This window comes from Panthera leo, chromosome B4, assembly GCF_018350215.1.
Source record: "Panthera leo isolate Ple1 chromosome B4, P.leo_Ple1_pat1.1, whole genome shotgun sequence".
NCBI classification, from domain to species: domain Eukaryota; kingdom Metazoa; phylum Chordata; class Mammalia; order Carnivora; family Felidae; genus Panthera; species Panthera leo.
In genome coordinates this window covers 78,408,791-78,429,818 of record NC_056685.1, presented here as the reverse complement: position 1 = coordinate 78,429,818, position 21,028 = coordinate 78,408,791, and the positions used below count along the sequence as shown (strand labels likewise).

The following is a 21,028-nucleotide window of genomic DNA, read 5'->3' as shown; positions in this document are numbered from 1 at the left end:
CCTACCCCTGCCCCACACCGTCCCCCACTCCGAGGATGTCTGGTTCTGACTTTGTGGCTCAGGGCCAGGGAGGTCACTGCGTGTATCTGGAGACTGGATCAAGCTGTGAAAGTTCCTTGAGGGCAGGAAGGATCTCCTCCTAGCTCTGACCCCCAGCTAAGTCCCAGGATGGGGCTCCAGGATATGTCAGGCCAGGGATGGTTGGATGAACTCAGGCAGCTGGTAGAGCAGAAGCCACGTGGACTCACTTCCATGTCGCCATTAGGAAAACAGATTGGCTATCACCATACACACCTGCCAGTCCCTCTGCTCCTCCACCCCCCAGTCTTTCCCTGGGAGGAGAAGTTGAGGCTCTGTGCGCTCTGACGAATGCTCACTTCAACCAAAGGGTTGCAGATCCACTGAGCAGGCGGCTGGTCCCTTCTGAGTGCTCAGGCTGCTGCCATTTGAAGTTTGCCCGCTGACACTGGGCAGGCCTCCTCCAAGTTTCCCACTGGCCTCCCTCCTTTCACTCCCTGGGCCTCAAGGGCATGCTCATAACCACAACAGGGCAACGTTCAATGTAGGGCACATCATTCATCCACAGGAAAGGTTAAAACTCAGGAGCCGAAAATCAAAACCTGAGTGTGAACTCTGCCATGTCTCAGTGAGACATCGGGCAGGAAGTGGCCCCCATGCTTTTTGCATCAGTCCCGGGGGACTGTGCGATGAGCCCTCGCTGGTTCTGTTAGCTCCTGTGGTTCTGGGTTACCCGAGTGAGTCTGTGCTTGGGGAAAACACTTTGATGTTACTATAGGTCTGGGACAAGCATAACCAAGGTGCCAAATCTGATTAGCCCCAAAATAGGACATTATGCACTGAAAAAGTCAAACAACCACAAACTGGGAGATATTAACAAGTTTTTTAATAAGTTTCTGTGCTTTGTGTGCAAAGACCAGTCAACTGACTCATCCAGCCAGAGCTGCCGGTGCTTATAAGAATGAAACCTCCCCTCCCCACTCCAGCCTTCCCTTGCAGCCAACAGCAAAAATGCCAAGCAAACTCTAGTTCAAAGGATTCTGTGGCTCCCATAGCCCTATCCTGATAAAAGAACAAAGCAAAGGATATAATCCCAGGGCAACTAAGGATTAAAGTTTTATTAGAAAAAAAATTAAGAAACTCTTTTAAATGTTTATTTTATTTTTGAGAGAGAGAGAGAGGGGGAAGGTGGGAGGGGCAGAGAGAGAAGGAGACAGGATCAGAAGCAGACTCCGCGCTGTCAGTGAAGAGCCCGATGCGGGACTTGAACCCATGAACCCTGAGATCATGACCTGAGCCAAAGACAGATGCTTAACTGACTGAGCCACCCAGGCAACCCCCAAAAAAATTTTTTTTAAGGAGAAGTCAAGTGGTCTGAAATCAAGAGATCAGGTAAATTCCAGAGGGAGTGGCCCAAACAATAAAGTTGGCCCATGTAGGTGATTCCAGAGTTCTTTCCTGGGCTCCTTTCCCCTCGAAACTCCAAAATCAGACATTCTGTTTGTATTCTACACTTATTCAAATAGTCAATGCCCCCACACACACAAAATACAAGAATCTCCAAAGGAAGATGGAAGTATGGATTATAGTCCTTTCCAAAAAAGTCAGGTCAGTTTGGGCTTTGGCGTTTCTCCTTTGCTCTCTGAGGCCACACGCTCTCCTCTGCCCAGTCTCAAACACCCTCCCCTTGCACCTGCTTCACAACACTCACTCCCAGGTCGGCTCCTTCCACCAGCCCAGTATCTCCAACTTCCCTGCTTTTGGTCTTTGGGATCCCAGGAAATACAGATGAGTGCTATCATTCACCTGAACAGACACACAGTGAGATATGTAAATTCACCACGTGATCAAGGAAATGGCTAAGTGTATCAGTCTTTGTAATGGACACTGGAAATGGCTATCAGGGAATTACTCCCTGTCCGCATCTGCATGCCACTGCCACGCTCTGGGAATGTGGACTCTGAGAAGACACTGTATTGAGTGTTTTGTTCGTTGTAAACTAGAGCAGCGAGGACATCTAACGAGGTTCTGCTCTCTTGGGGTCGGGAGACTTGCACTGGGGAGAGGCTGAGTTCACAAGTGCCTCACACCACTTTGCTGCCCCTCCTCCAACCCTCACCACACCCCCTTTGGGCCCCCTGGAGATCCCTGCCTACTTCCACTTTGTTCAAAAACCAAAGGGTCCCCCAACAGGCCCACTCTTCCTCTCTTGGTGCTGTTGGATGGGGGCATTGAGAGGTGGGAGGTGAGAAGCCAGGGGATGGAGCGGGATAGAGGCAGCACTCAGAAGAATGAGCTTTCGCATTAAAAAAAATGGAGAAAACAGGGGCATCTGGGTGGCTCTGTCGGTTAAGGGTCTGACTTCAGCTCAGATCATGATCTCATGGTTCATGGGTTCAAGCCCCACCTTGAGCTCTGTGCTGGCAGCTCGGAGCCTTGGAGCCTGCTTCGGATTCTGTGTCTCCGGCTCTCTCTGCCCCTCCCCCACTCACACTCTGTCTCTCTCTCAAAAATAAATAAACATTAAAAAAAAATTTTTTTTAATGGAGAAAACACCAGGGACACGAAAATGTGTACACAGGCCTCCACCACCACCACCAGAAAGGAAAGGCAGACCCCTGCTCCCACCCCCTGTTCTGCCACTTGGGACTCCTTTTCCTCCTCAGAGCAGATCTAGTGGCCCTTTGAACCTGATTTTACCTCCACTCAAACTTGGTGGGCCCCAGACCGTGGTGTGCCAGGGGGCAGCCCCTGTGGGACGCTCCAAGGCCAGGAGGCAGAGGCTAGGGGAGCATATATATATATGTACTAAGAAAGATCTTGGTCCTCTCCGGGGCCCACATGTGTCCCAGAGGACAGACTCTGAAGGCATTAGAAGGACTGCATTGCCCAGAGAACTGTTCCAAGGTTTTTCTATGTCTTAAGATCAAGTGTATATTCTTATGGCAAAATATCTTCTGCCCGGTCAGGCTGTATTTAAATCTTTTTTTTTTTAATCCCAAATAAAATAAAGTGGAAGAAGTAGAATTTTTCCTATAAATCAAATGAAAGAAACTTGTCCATCAGAAACCCCTCTCTCCACATCATCAGGCGGGACATCCCTTGCATCAGAAGGGACTCCAAACAGACTTCCCCAGGTGGGACTTGTTGGGGACTGTCAGTTCAGGAAGAGGCCAGAGACAGAGTTCCCCAATCAATTGCCCCGTTCAGGCCGTCAGGGAAAATGTCCTCTAACCAGAGGTCTGGATTTTATTTCTGGGTCCCCACATAATTAGCCTGTTATTAACTGCCCCATAATAAGATCTGTCCAAGATTCTTGGAGAGCAGACTGAGAGTTGTTCTTACAGACGGTTCCAGGGGGTTCCTTTAAGTCATCTTCATGTCTTATTTCTGAAGGGTCTGACTAGCAAGTAGGATCAGTTAGAGTGCCTCCTCCAGGAGTGTTGCAATAAGCCAAGATGCTTAGTCTGAAGGAACAACTGGGGGTAAGACAGTGTAGTATTGCAATATGAATATGAACTTTGACATTCCCTGAACCTCAGTTTGAATGCTGGACTAGCTGTGTGACCTTAGTAAAGTTGCTTCACTTCTTTGGGCCTTAACCTCCTTATCTATCAAATGATATACATGACCCATGAATGAAATACATATGCTGTGTGCCACTTAGCAGGTGCTTGTGGATAAAGGCTCCTGTCTCCTCCCCTCTTCTAGCTTTCCCTCCACCCCACCCAGGCCTGGGTGACTCAGATTGGCTCCGACGTTTTGGCAAAGTCAAAGGAGAAATGCAAAGAGATGACTCTGATCCTGTGAGAATCAGAGAGGAAGTCAGCTCCTCGGTCAGAATTATCTGACCCTCTTCTTCTGTCTGCGCACACAAACCAATGGTTCTCAACTTTAGTTCCTACAGAAATCACCTGGGAGCTTGTTTAAATTCATATTCCTGGGCTCATCCCTAGAACTTCGGATTCAAGAGTTCTGGATGGAGCCCAGGATCTGCTTATTTAAGAAGTCCCCTCCACCCCTCACCCCCATCCCGGCGACCCTGATGTATGTGGTGGTCTGTGGACCACATTTGCAGAAGCGTTGAAAAGGTCAAGGCTTTGAAGGGGGCTGGGAAAACCACAAAGGAGGCAGACATTAATTTGTTTGCTGGGAGAAAACTTGTTGCCATCGATATTTAATCACGCACACCCAAAGAAAGAAGGAGCCATAACAGGAATCACCCAAATACAAAAAAGAGAAAAAAAAATCCAAACTGCCAACCATAAACACCTCAGCTGTTAGCTTCAGTCAATCTTTCCATCCTGGCATACAAATAGCTGGGGGTCTCTCTGGGAACACACAATCTCTCAGAGTGTGAGGGGCCTCCCGGACCCCTAGTCCACTTCCCCTTTGCTCCCTCAGTGCTGAGGTGACATGTCCCGCCCCTCATCCGGGGGCAAAGCACAGGTGCACTTACCCATCGCCATTCTCCTACCTGGCTCCCTGCCCAGAGGGTCTGGCGCACGGCCAGTACTTAGTAAGCAGACTTAGTAAAATGTTTGCTAACCTGAAATTAGCTGGGGAAGAAAGCGGCTGAGCATCTTATATCAAAAAGCCTTTACACGCCTTTCCTGGACCACAGGGAAGGGGGAATTAACAGAGGTGGCAGTAATGTTAACACCCAGGGTTTGCACACAAAGAGTAAATCATAACTGCAATAGGAAGAAAACTGGAGAGACAGTCTGGGTTCCAGCCAGGGGAAATTACTAAACGGGCATGGGGGTCTGGGAGAGAAATGATTTTCCCCTCCTGCTCCCTACCCCTGCCCCTATCAGAGGGGGGCACCCGCCGGAGTCCCCTGCCCACTATGCAAACCGCACGGATCTCACACCGGAGCAGGCCCCCACTACAGAGGGGGAGCAGAGGGCACCACTGCTGGAAGCCACAACCCCTGGGCCACGAGGGACAGTGGCACTGAGGTCACCGCAGATCACGCCACCCTGGGAACGGCTCACACCTGCGGGAGGAGACACTGGGTCAGAATTCTCCTCCATCCCCGACACGACATGACCCAAAACCTTTTGCCACCAACGATTGACTTTCATGTTTCTGAGGGATCAGCATCATGAATCTTTAGACCTATCGGCAAATCCAAAGCCATTGCCATCTGCTTCTTGAAGGAGTGTGGTTAGCAAATTGGACACCAACTCTGCTTGAACCAGACTAATGTTGAGATGTGTTTATACAATCTTTGAGCAAAAACTGATGGGTCATAGTGAAGGAATCATCTAGAACCATGGTTGCTGGAAAAATGAGAACAGATAGATACCTAGCCTAGGGACTGTGTACACATTGGATTATTCAAGGTAAAGAGTTGTCTGAAGTGGGCCCAAACGGTCAGAATAAACATCAAAAATGTTTCTTCCTATTGAAATATTGTGCCACTTGAAGAGTATCCTGTGTGTAACTGAAAGACTTGAGCTATTTTTGCAGAACCAGTCAGCGGGGCAGAATTTCCCCCAGTCATTCACTTATGCTTCACGGATATTCCAGATGGCTCCACGTAGGGACCAAATATTTTGGACCATCCATTTGTCCAGATCCCAGAGACCTCAGCTCACATCTCCCCTGCCCGGTGCCCCACAGACAGAGATTCAGTCACCGATTAGATGCAACCCAATATTAACACCCAAAAGAACGATGCCCACACATGCACACAACTTACAGATATTGACGGAGCCCACGCCTTCACACAAGCTGCAGGAGAGAAAGAGAGAGTGAACATTTAGAATGGGGTTCCTCTGTTCTTGCGGCAGGTCTGTTCTGGTCCATCCTGAGCGAAGAGAGCAGGGCTGGGGGGAGGGGACGTGTTGCCCACCTACCACAGAGAGCATCAGTGTCGCCACTGCTCCCAGGGACCCCAAAAGGACAGGGGAATGTTAGGTTGCAGGACCCAAAGACCACTTCATATGCCTTGTTTGCTTCTTGGCCATGGAAATGTGGTGTACTGGAAGGTACACGTGGGGTGCAGTGGGGTTATCCACCTTGTCCCCTGGCTGGAAGTTCCAGCATGGCCAAAGAGGTGATGGGAATAGCCACTGCCTAACTGGGACACCTTCAGGTGGGAAAGAGCTTGCCTAGCATGCTAATTGAGCCATTTTTTTTTATCCCACGAGCTTAAATGCTACCCCGGATATCTATCTGACTTGATACATGCAGAGGGGGCAGGAGGGAATGGTGGTCAAGAGCCTGGCGTCCTGGGCGCAAATCTGGCTGAGCCAGATCACTAGCTGGGTGACCTTGGACAAATCACCTAGCCTTTCTGTACCTCAGTTTCCTCATTTATGAAATGGGATGATAATACCCACCTTCCAGCACTGTTGCAAGCTCTACATTGCAAAGTGCCTACAGGTAGAGCCTGGCACACAGTAAATCCACTGTGTTTGCTACTAACATTATGAACATCTCATTGATGATGAGACATTTATATCACTGCCATGGGTCCCTCCTCCCTCACGCCCACCTGCACTTTCTCTTCTACATCACCTTCTTTTTTTATCCCCCAGCTTCAAACCATCTCCTCCAGTAAATCTCCAATCTGATTCCTTCTGCCCGACTGAGCACTTCAACATACCACAGCTTTTCAGTAAGGATCTATGCTTTGGGCTCACTCTCCCACCACGTGAATCTGACCCTGCCACAGCCTTGGAACTGTGCCCTTCCAGAAGATTCTAGCCAATGCCCATCATGGTGCCTGTTGCTCCACAATGCTAGCAGCAGCTGTCACCAAGTTGAGTGATTACGGCTGCTTTGTTTTCTCATTTTCTGTGTTTTCTGCAGTGAGGGTTACTTGGGTAATCCAATTACACTTGTTAAATGCCAAGAAGAGAAGATCTGTCAAAAGGTCAGTGGCCACAATATGCAAAGCTCCATACACCCAACCATCTTGTAAAATCTCATGTGTTGGAGACAGTGCCTCATGCGTTATAGAATTGAGTTCTTAATACATCAGTGATGATGATGATGATGATGATGATGATGAAAGTAAGTTTCACAGCACAAATGCTGAGTGCCTTACTGAATGTTGATGAGTGGGCCAGAGGCTTAAGTGTAAAAGGAGGAGATCAATCTGGTGGCTTCACCCGGAGTCCCGAGGAAATGGACAGAAGAGTTTACCTGCTTTGGTCAAGCATGGCACAAATCCAGCAGCATGGCCAGCTGCCTAGGGGGCGACACACATCAGATTTCTAATGCTAACCTGGTCAGTAAGGAGCCTTTCCGTGGTACAGCCCTGCCTGGCTACCCTGGATAGAGAGATTCTTGTTCTGACCGTAACCTGCCCCTACTGGTGATTTCCATTCACACTAACTCATTTAATCCTTGCAACAGCATAAAGTGCTGGGTTTTATGACTATCTGTTGTACAGATCGGGACGCTGAGGCCCAGAGGTTCAGAGCTAGTAAGTGGTAGAGCTGGGATGTGAATCCAGGTGGTCTAGATGGCTCACAACCTGTGATCTTAACCTTTCTATGCAACTGTCCTCCCCCCCAGTCTAGCTTGCTCCCCCATGATGGGACCCAGCTAGGAGGCAGTAACGATGTGGCTACCTCCAGGCTAAATGCTCGTCACTACCCCAGGTGTAAATCCACACTGCTCCTTTCCTTGCTGACTTCACTTGCCCCAGTTCTTGGCTCAAACTGTCAGCAGAGCCCGATTTATGCTGCCCCTGCCTTTCCCTACTAAGCAAGGACCCTGTGCTGGTCATTTCTATCTGCTGCTCCTGAACATGAGACTATAGGGTTCCTTGTCTGTACACGCCAAGTCAAATGGCCTTTAGCAAATCCTCTGAATGATTCCAGCTTTTACAATCCACTGTGATGTGATTGCAAAAACCCCTTTCCAGTCAACAGGGTAAAGTAGTTGCCTTGGAATGAGCTTAGTTGCATCAGGAGGGGCAGTGTGGGAGGGAAAAAATCACCGGAGATGGTAATTTTAGCATAGCCACTACCTAGCTGTCACCTTGAACAAGTTCCTTCCCCTCTTTAGGCCTCGGTTTCCCCATCTGAAAATGGGAAAATGGTTAGACTTCTTGATTTCTAGAGTCTTTCTGGAGTCTTTCCCAGTTTGAACACTCTCTGCCTGGAGGATGATAGTCTGTTGAGGCAGTCCTCCAGCCCTGAGTGGGGATGTGAAGAGACCCTAAGCCCTGTCCTCACCGGCTCTCCTCGCCCTCCAGCAGCTTTCTGTAAGTGGCGATCTCCACGTCCAGGCCCAGTTTGGAGTTCATCACCTCCTGGTACTCCTTGAGCAGACAGGCCATGTCCTGCTTGGCCTTCTGAAGGGCGGCCTCCAGCCCCGCCAGCTTGCATTTGGCATCACCGAGGGCTGCCTCGCCCTGCTGCTCTGCCTCAGCCACGGCGCCCTCCAGCTTGCACCGCTGTCAGGGAGGGAAGAAGGGGAGAAGCTTGAGAAGGGGACCTAGTGGGTCCCCAATGGCCTCCATCAACCTATTTCACCTCTATTCCAAATGGTCCACTTGCAAATTAACTAGGCAGGAAAATAATGGCCCTTTGGAGCTTTCTTCCTCCATGTATGTGCCTCTTAATTTTATTGTAAAACTCAAGTCCCCAGTGAGCCATTAGAGGGAGGAAATGCTAGTGCTGGAACAGGACTGATAATAATTAGTGATAGTATCTTACACTTGTTTACCATTGTTGGTTTACAAGGCACTTTCACAGATGTTGCCTATCTGTTTCCAGTTACTCTGAGCGTGTCAGAACAGGCACAGTTATTTCCCATTAAACAGATGAAGAAATTGAGACTCAGAGAGGTTGTGGGGAATGGAATGAGAGGCAAGCCATGTTCAATTACAGAGATGCACAGACGGTGCTAGCGTGCACTGTGAACAGAGTGGCGTGGGACCAGGTCACGTCTGTGCACCTCAAATCCATCTGGAGAGGTGGGGGGAGAGCCAGCAGAACACAACCTGCACTAGACCGCATTGCCTAATGTATGTTTAAAGGAAAGAAACCTTGGAGGGATATGAAGGGAAATAGGAGCAGAATTCAGAGAAGGTAGACAGACCAGCCCTCCCCCACAATGCTCTGTGCAAACAGTGCTTGTCGGTCCTTCAGATGCAGGTGGTTAAAATATAAGCCTCTCCAAAGACAGCAGCAGCCCCTCAAGGCAGGAGGAAAGCAGAGAGCAGATCAGAAGCAGCAGGAGAACAGATCAGAAGCAGCAGGAGAACAGGTCAGAAATAGCAGGTACACCGAGCAAGGTCTCAGCACCCCCTGACCTGCTGCTTGGCATTCTCCACCTCTGCCGTCAGCCTCTGGATCATGCGGTTCAGCTCATTGAGCTCATCCTTGGTTCTGCGGAGGTTCTCGCCCTGCTGGCTCACCGTGGCCTTCATCTCCTCACACTGTGGGTTGGGAGACAAACATTCAGGACCAGCCAATGGTTGTGACATTGCTGGAGGGGTGCTGGGTTGTCACTATGAAGAGCCAGCCTGCTGTTCTACAGTGGTCCCATCTCCTACCCCTGCTCTGCTTGGGCCTGTGATGGAGCCCCTCTGAATGCATGGGTGCATTTCCCAGAGAAGCTTCAGGTTCTGGCTATCTTCCCTGCCCAAAGGGCAGCTCGGCCCTCCAGTTCACCTTGGTTTGGTACCAGGACTCGGCCTCAGCCCGGCTGCGGCTGGCGATGTCGTCATACTGAGCCTTGATCTCGGCCACCACTGAGTCCATGTTGAGCTCCCGGCTGTTGTCCATTTTGACGACCACCGAGGTGTCAGAGATTTGTGACTGAAGGAGGTAGATTTCCTGTAAGAGACAGCAACCAGTGCCCTCAGCTCCAAATCCCCCTCTGATTCCCATTGCTGTAGGTAAAAAACCATCCCCACCTGAAGCTTTAGGAAATAAAATTGGAGAATTCCAGAAGTGCAGCTCTAGCTATCTGCATAAATCTAATCAACCAGACAATGGAAAGATTTAGAGTGCTGGGTTTTCTAATGAACTTTTCATACTACCTGAATTAATAAGATGTTATTACATCTATATACCCACACCTATATTGTCATATCTCCACTTCATGCTGTGCTGTGTAGATAGGCAATGAATCACAGTCCTTCAAATCATCTGTGTGGGGTTTTTTTTTTGGGGGGGGGAGAGAGAAAAAGAGAGAGAAAGTGTGCAAATGGGGTAGGGGCAGAGGGAGAGAGAGAATCCCAAGCAGGCTCCACACCCAGTGCAGAGCCTGACGTGGTACTTGATCCCACAACCATGACATCATGACCTGAGCCAAAATCAAGAGGATGCTCAACGGACTGAGCCACCCAGGCACCCCACAAATAATTTTAAAGGAAGGGAATCACCCATTTCCATTTTGAAAGGAGGCCTAAGCAAGAGAAAAATCTCCTCTGATCACAGAAGGAAAGGATGTTTAGGTTCTAAAAGTGTTAGGGATGGACAATACTTTCTAAAGCCAAAGGACCAAGACAACCCACAACTCAAAAAACCCTCTGCCCTCTCCTCCCTCACTTGCTCTTCTGGAGAAGGGGAGAGACTCACCTCCTCATAGAGGGCCTGTAGGAAGCCCATCTCCTCCCTTAGCGCCTCCACATTTGCCTCCAGGTCAGCCTTGCGCAGGTAGGCACAGTCTATGTCCTGGTGGACACACATGGGAAAGGGTGGAACAAGGGTCACTCAGGGCCCCTGGACCTTTGCCCTCTATATGGGGCCCCGAGGCTATGTTCTGTCCCACTTTTCTCCTATCACAGAAACATCCATGGGGCCACCTCAAATAGGGACTAGAGAGAAGTCTGACCTCGACAGATTTTTTCTCTTTCCTCCAGAATTAGAGACCTTCCTGAAGCGAGTAGCCTAATATCACAGCCCAAAATGCCAGGCTGCTACTACTAAGTTAGATTGGCCCATGGAGCATGACCACGTGGTGGCCACAGAGCCATGAGTGTGCCCCACCCACAGGCCGTCCTTGGCACCCAGGCTGGGCAGCATCCAAGTAGCTGACTCTCGGTCCCGAGGTCTCACCAAGCTGCTGTCTGGCTGATTAGCCACAGTGGTCGCTTAATCAGTCTCCCTCTCATGCGGGCATTGCCAACCAAGTGGTCCCCACTGGTCAGGGGAGTCGAGTGCCTGGCCACCACAACTGGACTGCCGCAAACTTGGCAAGTTGCTAGTCTCAGAGGTCCAGAATCTAAGATTTCACTCTTCCCCATGTGGGAGGACTCACTCACCTTCTTCAGCACCACAAACTCATTCTCAGCCGTGGTCCTGAGGGCCACTTCTTCTTCATACCTGAGGAGAGAGAGCACAGATGGAGAGGCCCTTGGGGATGAAGGCTTTGGGTGGGCCAACCAAGCCCTAGCTTTTCAAGACTCCTTAGTTCTGCCCTTGACTTGCTGTGTGCTTTGGGGAAAGAGGCTTGGCCTCTCTGGACTTCTATTTTGCAGTCACGAAGAACCCACCAAAAGGACACTGGACATGAAGTTCAAGCCTCTGGTTTCTGGTCCAAGCTTGGACTGAAGTTTCTGGAAAACGTCAGGCAAGCCATTTAATCTCTCTGCATCTTGGGCTACATTGCCTGATGTGCAATAAGGCATGCTGGAAATATTTGTGGGATGAGCAAAAGAGAGATGCTCCAGGGGACGGGGGGGTGTCTTTCAACCCGAAAATTGTACAAAACGTAAAGCTTCATGAAACCATCCCTGTGATGTTCTCTTCCCTTCCCCCAATACTCAAGGACTTGAAATCCTGGAAGCACCCCATTATGCCCTGACTGCGGCGGGGGGGGGGGGGGGGGAGGCATTTCCACAGCCCTCCTGCACTGCCTGGCACATTCTCTTGTGCCTGCCCATGAGGTCATTCCTGCAGCAGCCCTGCCCAGCCCACAGGGATGACCAGAGTCCTCATAGCATGATTTTCATGACTTTTTAATGACAGAGTAATTTGGGCTGCTATAAACTCTGGGCTATGTAATTACTGGCCCTCACACCCCCCAGACTGGGAGACAGGCCTTGACACCTGCAAACAGAATTGTGTCTGCATTTGCATCCCCCCAAGGAAAGTGTAAACCCATTGCTGGGTCCATCTGGATGGTAACACCCGATCTCCCAAGATCCGAATTCCGGTTACTTCCAATTAGAATGATCAGGACAGATTATATCAGGATCACCTTTCTCTCCATCCCTATCAACAGGGAAAGAGGAGCAAGGTGTCAGTGACCCGGTGAGTTTAAACTAGGCAATGGCCAACCTAAACAAGTCAGGTTACAAGGGAAGATTGACGCGGGCCTTTGAATTGCAGAGCCTTGCAGAACAAGAGCCTGGTGATTTATCCACAGAGTGAATAAACGACTTCTCCAAACTTATTGGCTATCTTGAATGGCATTGGCCGGATCATCTTGGAGATACCTCCCCAGGGACCTTTCCTCTCCCCACATCCTAGTGCTGACTATTCCCAAGTTCTTTCCTCCAGTCTGTTGACCTCTCTCTTCCCATTCCGTTGTTGTTCCTCTCTCTGTGTCTCTAGGCCACTGTGTGCCCTGGATGTGTGTCCTACCCTCCCAGGCTGGGAGTACCTCTTCTCCCCAGCTCTCTCCCCATTTCCCAGGATGGGGCTACAAGACCTGGGAGCTGAGACCAGATAGAGCAGGCTGAGAAAACAGAACCATCAGAGAGGTAGCCTGGGCTGGCCCTGACCTTCAGCCATCCCCACCTCTGGTAGAGTGGTGTGGACCAAGCCAAGACCTACCCCACACCCATAACCACCCCCAGCCCGGCCGCACTCACTTCTTCTTGTAGCCCTCCAGCACCTCCTGCACGTGGTTGAGCTCCGAGGCCAGCCTCCCGCTGTCGGCCTCCACGCACTCGGCCTCCCGCCTCAGCGTCTCGATGTAGCCCTCGAACAGGGGCTCCAGGTTGCTCTCGCAGCACTTGCGGTTCTGGTAGAACTGCCACTTGGTCTCCAGAAGCTTGTTCTGCTGCTCCAGGAAGCGCACCTGCCGGCCCAGGGTGGAGGAAAGAGACTCAGGGGGAGCCCTGAGCCCTCTCTGCCCTTGGGGATGATCTCTGACCCGCAGCAGGCTGTGACCTTCCCCCAAAGGCCAAATCATTTGGCAAAGTCTGAAAGTGCAGGTCACGGCTGTTCCCCCAGGAATGTTCCCTCGCCCTATCCCCCTCTCCCAGTAGAGCACACAATTTATTTGTGGCATTTATTCTGCACAGAATGAAATAACATCTGATCTTGCAAAAACACTCTCGACCGTGTGTGGTGGGCCAAAAATGGCTCTTCAAAGATGTTCACGTCCTAATCCCTGGAACCTGTGAATCTGTTATGTTATGTGGCAAAAGGGACCCTGCAGGTGGAATGTAGGTTATGGCACTGAAGATCAGGAGATCTGGAATTATCCAGGTGGCCCCAAGGTGTCATAATGGGCCTTTTAAAGTGGGAGAGGAAGGGGGCGCCTGGGTGGCTCAGTCAGTTGAGCATCCGGCTTCCACTCAGGTCATAATCTTGCGGTTTGTGAGTTCGAGCCCCGTGCCAGGCTCTCTGCTGACAGCTCAGAGCCTGAACCCTGCTTCAGATTCTGTGTCTCCCTCTCTCCCTGCCCTCTCCTGCTTGCGCTCTGTCTCCCTCTCTCAAAAAATAAATAATAAACATTTTTTTAAAGCTTTTAAATAAAGTGGAAGAAGAAGGCAGAAGAGTGGAGAGGTGCACAGAAGGAAGAGGTGGAGGAGAGACTTAAAACCTGAGGCAGCCTTGGCCACGATCACCGGCTTTGGAGGTGGAGGGAGAAGGAGCCTGAGTCAAGGAATGCCAGTGGCCTCCAGAAACTGAGAAGGAGCTCCAGCCAGCCAGCCAGCCAGCAAGGGAACAGGGACCTCAGTCCTACCATCACACAGAACGCAATTCTGCCAAAAGCGTGCGTGTCCCTGAAAACAGGTCTCTCCTACGGCCTCCAGAGAGAAATGCAGCTATGCCAACACCTTGGTTTTGACCTCATGAGATAAGAAATTTGTGTTGTTTTAAGCCACTAAGTTTGTGGGCATTTTTATGCCAGTGATTTAAAAACGCACCCACCACGACTCTCCCTCACTCTGATCCTGGGGCAGGAGAGCCCATCCCAGGGACCCTGGATGGGGAATGAGGAGACCTTCCCCTGCCTGACTCTGCCACCAACCGGGCCCCTGTGCCCCACTCTCCCGGAGCCTCATTGTAAACCAAGGCAGTGGAAATGCATCAGCAATGTCCCCTGGCAGGCCCCAGGCTCTTTCTGCCCTGCAGGCACGTTTTACTTGGCCCGCAAACCGTGTCATAGAAATGTGATTTGTTGCCGAGGTTTAATAACTGAATAATTTCAGGCAAGAATCTGGATCTCGGACCGGAACTGACTGCTCACACAGACTGCATACCTGTGTGCTGTCCAAAAGGCTACGTGCAAAGGTCCTTGCATGTTCGGGGACCTTACTGTGCTTTCAAGCAAATTAGGCAAAGGGGCCACTCCAGGCAGACACAGCCTCCTTCCAGGGCATACAGCCCGGTGAGCCGAGCATGGGCTGGATTTCAACCTCATCCTGCCGCCCTTGGTGGGTGTCCTTGCATAATGAATGACCCACACGATGTGCTGGCGGAAGGGACGAGCCAGCAGCATGTGAAGAGTAGGTGTCCAGGGGCGCCCGGGTGGCTCAGTCGGTTGAGCATCTGACTCCAGCTCAGGTCATGATCACGTGGTTCGTGAGTTCGAGCCCTGCGTCGGGGCGCTGCTGACAGCGCAGGGCCCGCTTCAGATTCTCTGTCCCCTTCTCTCTCTGCCCCTCCCCTGCTGGCGCTCTCTCAAAAATAAACGAACATTAAAAAGAAAAAGAATAATGGACAGCACCTTCGCTTGCAGAGATGCTTATTTCTGATGGTGGCTCTTATCAGAGATAAAGGCCTCCATGCACCGTCACTCTTGTGTGTGTCCACTTACAAAGACCCTTGGTGTAGATGCACACAGCACTCAGCCCTAGAAGGGGACCCTTTCCTCTCCTGGACTTCAGGGGCTGTCCTCCCCTAGAGAGGCTCGCCGAGGGGGTGCCACTGAGTTAGGGGACACCAGAGCTATGCGTCCAACCAGAAGGTGGGCTCAGAGACCCCAGCATCTGAAGAGTGCAATTCAACAGCCCCTCCAGGGGCTGCCCCCTTAAGTTTCTCAACTCACTGTGTTTAATCTGTGTAACGTTGGGTGGGGAAAAGCGCCTGGGGCAGAAATCCCGGGAACTCACAACCTTCCTACTAGAAGGAGCAGGCAAGGAGCTTCTGGCCCCTCCTCATCCTGGATCCTTTCACCCTGGGGAGGGCGGCACCTCCACACAAACCTAAGCAGACATCCCACCCCACCCACCCCCCCTCTCACGGGGTGATGGCTGAGATCCCGAAGATGGAGCCACAGACACACACGCAGCTCTTGCTGGGCAGGGAAGCCGCCTCAATAAACTTCCCGTTCTGTCTGGTTTCACATTCATCGTTGTGTTTGACTCTCCTGGTAGCGTTTGAAAACCAAGAGCCCGATTCAGTCATGCTCCCAAGGCCACGTGCTGACGGGTTGCAGGCCTGGGACTAAGAGAACGTGAAGACGGCTGGTGATTGGGTTCCAAGTCCCTCGCCCCTTCCTGTGCCACAGCCCCAGGGAGCAGCCCACAGACCCACCTTGTCAATGAAGGCAGCAAACTTGTTGTTCAGGCACTTGATCTGCTCCTTTTCCTGGTGCTTGACGCACTGCGCATTCGGGTCAAGCTCCAGGTTGAGGGGCGTGAGGAGGCTCTCGTTGACCGACACGCTGGTGATGCAGGGCGGGCTGGGTCCACAAAGGCCCCCTACGCGGTAACCAAAGCTGCCCCCGCTGCGCAGGGGCCATCCACAGCTCACCGCCATCCGCGGGGACCCCACTGCGCACAGGCTCCGGCTGCCAAAGCCCCCGAGGCGCCTGTAGCCGGGCCCCCCAGGACTGCCCCCACGGTAGGCCATGGCACTGGAGCAGCTGTGGGCCGACAGCTTGGGCAGGACGGCAGAGCAGGAGCTGAAGTTCCTGACCCCATAGCCGGAGCGGATGCGGTGGGGACGGCTGGCCATGCCTCCGCGGTGCAGGGCAGTGCAGGGAAAATGGAGAGGCCCGAAGCACACAGGTCTCACGCTGGAGACCTGTCCGTGCCCCTGCCTTTTTATCGAGCAGACGATGGGCCTCCCAACAACATAAAAGGCAGGAGAAAGTTATTAAAGCTATTTATGAGCGTGGGAATCTCCCGCTAGGCAGACGGAGAAGGAAAGCTGAAACTTGTCTCCTTTAATGAGCATCTCAGGGAGACCCTGCATCACAATAAACCTGTCCCCTGCCTTTGCAACCCCACAGGCCTAGACATATCTATTTGGCCCCTAATTCCCCTCCCACCCTGTGAGTCCACCTGGGATCATTATCCCACAGGGGCAAGTGGAGGCTTGGGCCAGCACATTCCTGAGACTCGAAGGGTCCCATGTCCCATAAGGTCCCACGGGCCCGCCCTTGCAGGCAGATCACGTGTTTTCCCCCCTAAGGCTGCAAGGATGCCTGGCTCATCTTTCCAGGGTGAGCACAAGTAGAGTGAACCCTTCAAGCCTTCCCTGCACCTGCTTTTCCTACATTCTGTCTGACAGTAGAGTGACTGGGGTCGGTACAGCCTCCTTGAGTCAGAAAGCACGTCTTCTCTACTTTGATAGCCTTCATGGTAACTGACACATAGTAGGTCCCTGGGAAGCACGGCTTGAATTGAATAGACTGGACCCAGGAAGGAATGGCCAGTATCTGGACAGCTTCCTCATCTGGTCCACAAATAGTGATTGAGCCTCCTGTACGCCAGGCCCGGGGGCCGTCCTGGAGGAGGTGTCTCCATTCACAGGCCAGTGCTGAGGCCCCACCAGAGTGAGGCCCTAATTCAGATGCCGAGGGAAATAAAGCTCGGTGGACAGAGCTCGCTCTTGAAGAACCTGGGTCTCATGGGGACCCCAGACAGAGGCAGGAAAGATCCATGGCAAGAGGGGGAAAGACAAGTGATCGTGTAAAAGGAATGCTGAGGATTGAGGAGGGCCGCTCATGGCAGGTGGAATGTCACAAGGAGGCGAGACCCGAGGCAGGTCCTAGAGGATGGCGACGTGTGGCAGAGAGAATAGAAGCAGAGGTGCCGGGGACAGCCACCACCGCAGGCCTGGTGACGAGACAAATACCCAGTTCCTCAGGTCCTTTGCAAAACTGAGCCATCAGCCAAGACTGCTCACCCCCAGCCTCCCACCCCGATCGTACAGGATGCTTTCCCTGTGACACCCCAGAACAGCAGGATGGAAATGGGACCCAAAGGGGAAAACCCCTGCCTGCAGCCCCAACTATCATGATACCCAAACCCCCAGCAACCCAGTCCTTGGAGTAAAGCTCTCATTACAGAGAATCTCTGTGCACAAGGACCAGAACGAGGAGTCATCTTCCAGAACTCCCTCTTGGGGGAACAGGCTTGGCAGGGGACATAAGAAAAGAGCCAAACAGAGCCAGAAAGAATGGGAAGGGTCTTTCTGCACTCTCTCTCTCTCTCTCTCTCTCTCTCTCTCTCACACACACACACACACACACACACACACACACACACACACACGCACCTCACACCAGGAAGACACAGAGGACAGAATCGCACTCGAGGTAAGGAGTATAAGGATGAATCCAGAGGGAGCACCGGTCTGAGATGAGGACCTGTTTCTGAATCTGGAGGACAGAGCTCCAAGGGGGAACCAAGTCTGGGGTGAGCCGGGGGAGACACCCCACAAACTGCACTCCTGCAGAAACAACTTGCTCTACGCTTTTGCTCTTGTGGCCCCCGAAGCACGGCTCCCACGCTAACCCTAACAGGTGGGAAGGGGAGCTGAGTGTGCCAGAAGCTGAGAGAGTTCCTCCACGGGGGGACAGGAGGACCAAGGAAGCAAAACAGAAACCTGATGGTCTGGAAGGGCCTGTCTCACACTGGGCCCTATTTGTTTCTTTTTTTCATTCAACAAGGACTTATTGAGCACCTACTATGTGCCAGGCACCTTTCTATGAGCTGGGGATACCTCAGTGAATAAAATACACAAAGATGTATGTTTTCGTGGGTTCCCATTCCAGGGGGAGAGATCGACAATAAACTTAGCAAGTGAATGGATTGTATATTTGATGGTGGTAAGTGTCCTAAGAAGAAACAGAACAGGAAAGGGGAACTCTACAGAAGTGGGAGAAAGATGGGGTCCAATTTTAACAGGCTGCCCTGCTCCCCATTGAGCACAGAGTTTGAGAAGCTGAGGGGACGAGCCAGTGCCAAGACCAGAGGTGGGAACAGGCCTGGTGGGAGCAAGGAGGCCAGTGTGCTTTGAGCGGAGAGAGTGAGAGGGAGGCCCGGGCGTGGCAGTTTCGGGGGATACAGGGAGGGAGCTGGGGACCAGTGGGCCGTGTGGGTTCAGGCCTGCTCCTCACTCGGCCACGCGGCTTACCTGTGGGTGACTGAGCTGCTTCCGGTCCCAGCACTGCGTGGGAAAAATAAAAGCAAACTCACTTTGGTGTCTTTGGAATTGAAATTATGTGGCCCGCCTTCAAAGTGGGCCCCTCCAGAGTGTGCAGGAAGGCGTGGCAGAAAGCTTCCCACCGGTCGGGACCAGCAGCATCTCTGGTGACCCAACTACAAATGTCTGGCCTAATCTTGCTAATCTTGTGGCCGGGGTCACAGGGCACAAAGATAAGCACCTGGGACCTCTTTCTCCACAAGGGCCTACTTTCTGGAACAGGCAGAACTCCCAGGATTAGTAAATGTGTTCCTGTATTCCTGTATCGTAAAGGAAGCTCACTGTGTTAAAAAAAAAAAATGCGTAATGGCTCCAGCGATGGGGGGGGGGGGGTGGGGGGGGTGGGCGGGGGGGGGGTGCACTGAGCGGGTGGTGAGGCAGTGCACTCTGATAGGGAAGAGTACTTTGTCACTGGGATGCCTGGGTGGCTCCATGGGTTAACCATGCGACTTTGGCTCAGGTCATGATCTCGCGGTTCGTGAGTTCAAGTCCCATGTCGGGCTCTGTGCTAACAGCTCAGAGCCTGGAACCTGCTTTGGATTCTGTCTCCCTCTCTCTCTGCCCCTCCCCTGCTCACGCTCTGTCTGTCTCTCTCTCTCAAAAATAAACAAACCTAAAAAAAATTTTTTTAATAAAAAAATAAAAACAAAAGAACTGCTCCTGCTGCGTGATAACAAAAGCTAACTGATTTTTAGTCCATTTTATTGTTGTTTTTAAATTCTCTACAAAAAAAAAAAAAAAAAAACGCACCCCTATGGCCTCCAGCCAGGGTGGACCGGTCTCACGGCACCCCCACTCCATCCCATACATCACCGAATGTCTCAAATACAGTAAGAGTTTATTCCTTGTTCACGGAACTCTGCTGAGGGTGTAGATTTGTGGGTAGGGTGGCTTCCCCCAACATAGTTATTCAGGGACCAAGGTTCTCATAAACGTTTGTGATTCCCCACCTCGCCCAGCATATGTAGAGCGAGCCTGTGGGTGTAGGATGCTGGGTGAATCGCCAGAGGAAAACTGGGGATCTTCTATTATGGGCCCTGAAGGTACTACATACATGGTCTTTCCATTTTGTCTCCAGCTTAAGGACGCTTGGATTTCTTGCTGATATCACCAACATTATGAGAGTGCCCCCCCCCCTAAAAAAATCCAGAAGGGAGGATCTCAACTTGAATCTTCTGCTATGTTCGCTCCTAAAGGAGAGTTGGCGATTCTTGGCCGGATTCTTCAGCTGGAACACCAGCAGGGTTGGGAGCGTGGGAAGCCCCTGAAAACCGAGAACGTGGCCGTGGATTGAGCCCTGTTCACAGTCCGCCCAGGCTGCCCTGCCTGGCATCCGTCTCCAGCAACAAGCCTTTCCCTAGCATCTGAATGTGTCTGAATGTGTCTGGCAAGCGGATGTTCTGTGGTTTGGGGGGTAGGGGAGCAGGGTGGCCCCTGAATACCCATCTACCCCCTCGTCTGCGAGTCCTTGGTCTTAGCACATCCACTGATCCATTCATTCAGCAGTTGCTTATCAAGTGTCTGGCGGTGGTGTGTTGGGCTCGATGCTGGTGACCTCAAGCCGGGCAAAAGCCAGTCCTTTCCCAGTCCAGTGGCCCACAGCCTACCGGTCACAGTGGGAAGTCAGGCATCTATAGTACAGTGTGGTAATAGACATGGGCAAAGATACTGAGCTCCTTTTAAAGGAAACACCCCTGAACCAAGCCTTGAGTTGCCCAAAGCCAGGGGACACTGTGTGCGAAAGTATGGAAGGACATTCAGCTGGCTGAGTGTGGCAGGAGGGCAGGGCATCCCCTGCAGAGTGATGAGGGGGGCGGCAGGAGGGAGCTCAGGCAGGACCCAGGAGTTGACGCTCACCCTGCCAGCGGCAGAGAATTTCAACTCTCGGTGGCAGGCGGGTTGGGCTAGACAGTGAGGAACAGGTAGGTGGGTGGGAGGAAGGTGACTGCATGTACAATGGGATCAACTAAGAAGGAGGGTGAAGAGCTGCTTGTGGGAACATGATAAGAGGCAGAAAATCCAGCTAGCAAGCTATCATGTGAACAAAATGAGAAATAACACAGCCTGAAAGAAGACCGCGTTGGAGGGAGTGCAGAGGACATGGAAAGGACCACAAGGTATCAGAAGAGCGTGGCAGTTTATTGGATGTGGGAGAAGCAAAAAAAAAAAAAAAAAAAAGACGGAATGGCAAAGAGCAAGTGACCTGCCCATCCCTGAGCCGCAGCACCCCCGTCAGCCCTGCAGCAAGACGCCCCGATCACAGCCCTGCCTGAGCGCGTGGAGAAAATCAGATGAGACGGCTGCACAGTGCACTTAGCACAGCGGTCAGTCAGTGGTCACTTGTGCTGTCCTTTCCCCCTTGGGGACCCAAGCCAGTGTGTACTAGAAAATAGCACAGACAGGGGTGTCTGGGTGGC

The 21,028-nt window shown here is 51.8% G+C and overlaps 1 protein-coding gene across 1 annotated transcript; it reads right to left on the bottom strand.

The window, feature by feature from the left end:
* Positions 1–4,856: 4,856 nt before the first annotated feature.
* Positions 4,857–16,133, bottom strand: LOC122223572 (keratin, type II cuticular Hb5-like). Its single transcript, XM_042944548.1, has 9 exons — positions 15,711–16,133; positions 12,812–13,020; positions 11,258–11,318; positions 10,572–10,667; positions 9,660–9,824; positions 9,299–9,424; positions 8,217–8,437; positions 5,726–5,757; positions 4,857–5,017 (listed from the first exon to the last, which is right to left on the bottom strand). Exons 1-9 carry the CDS (start codon positions 16,131–16,133, stop codon positions 4,866–4,868), a joined length of 1,485 nt encoding a protein of 494 aa, XP_042800482.1. The 3' UTR covers positions 4,857–4,865.
* Between the last annotated feature and the right edge of the window lie 4,895 nt (positions 16,134–21,028).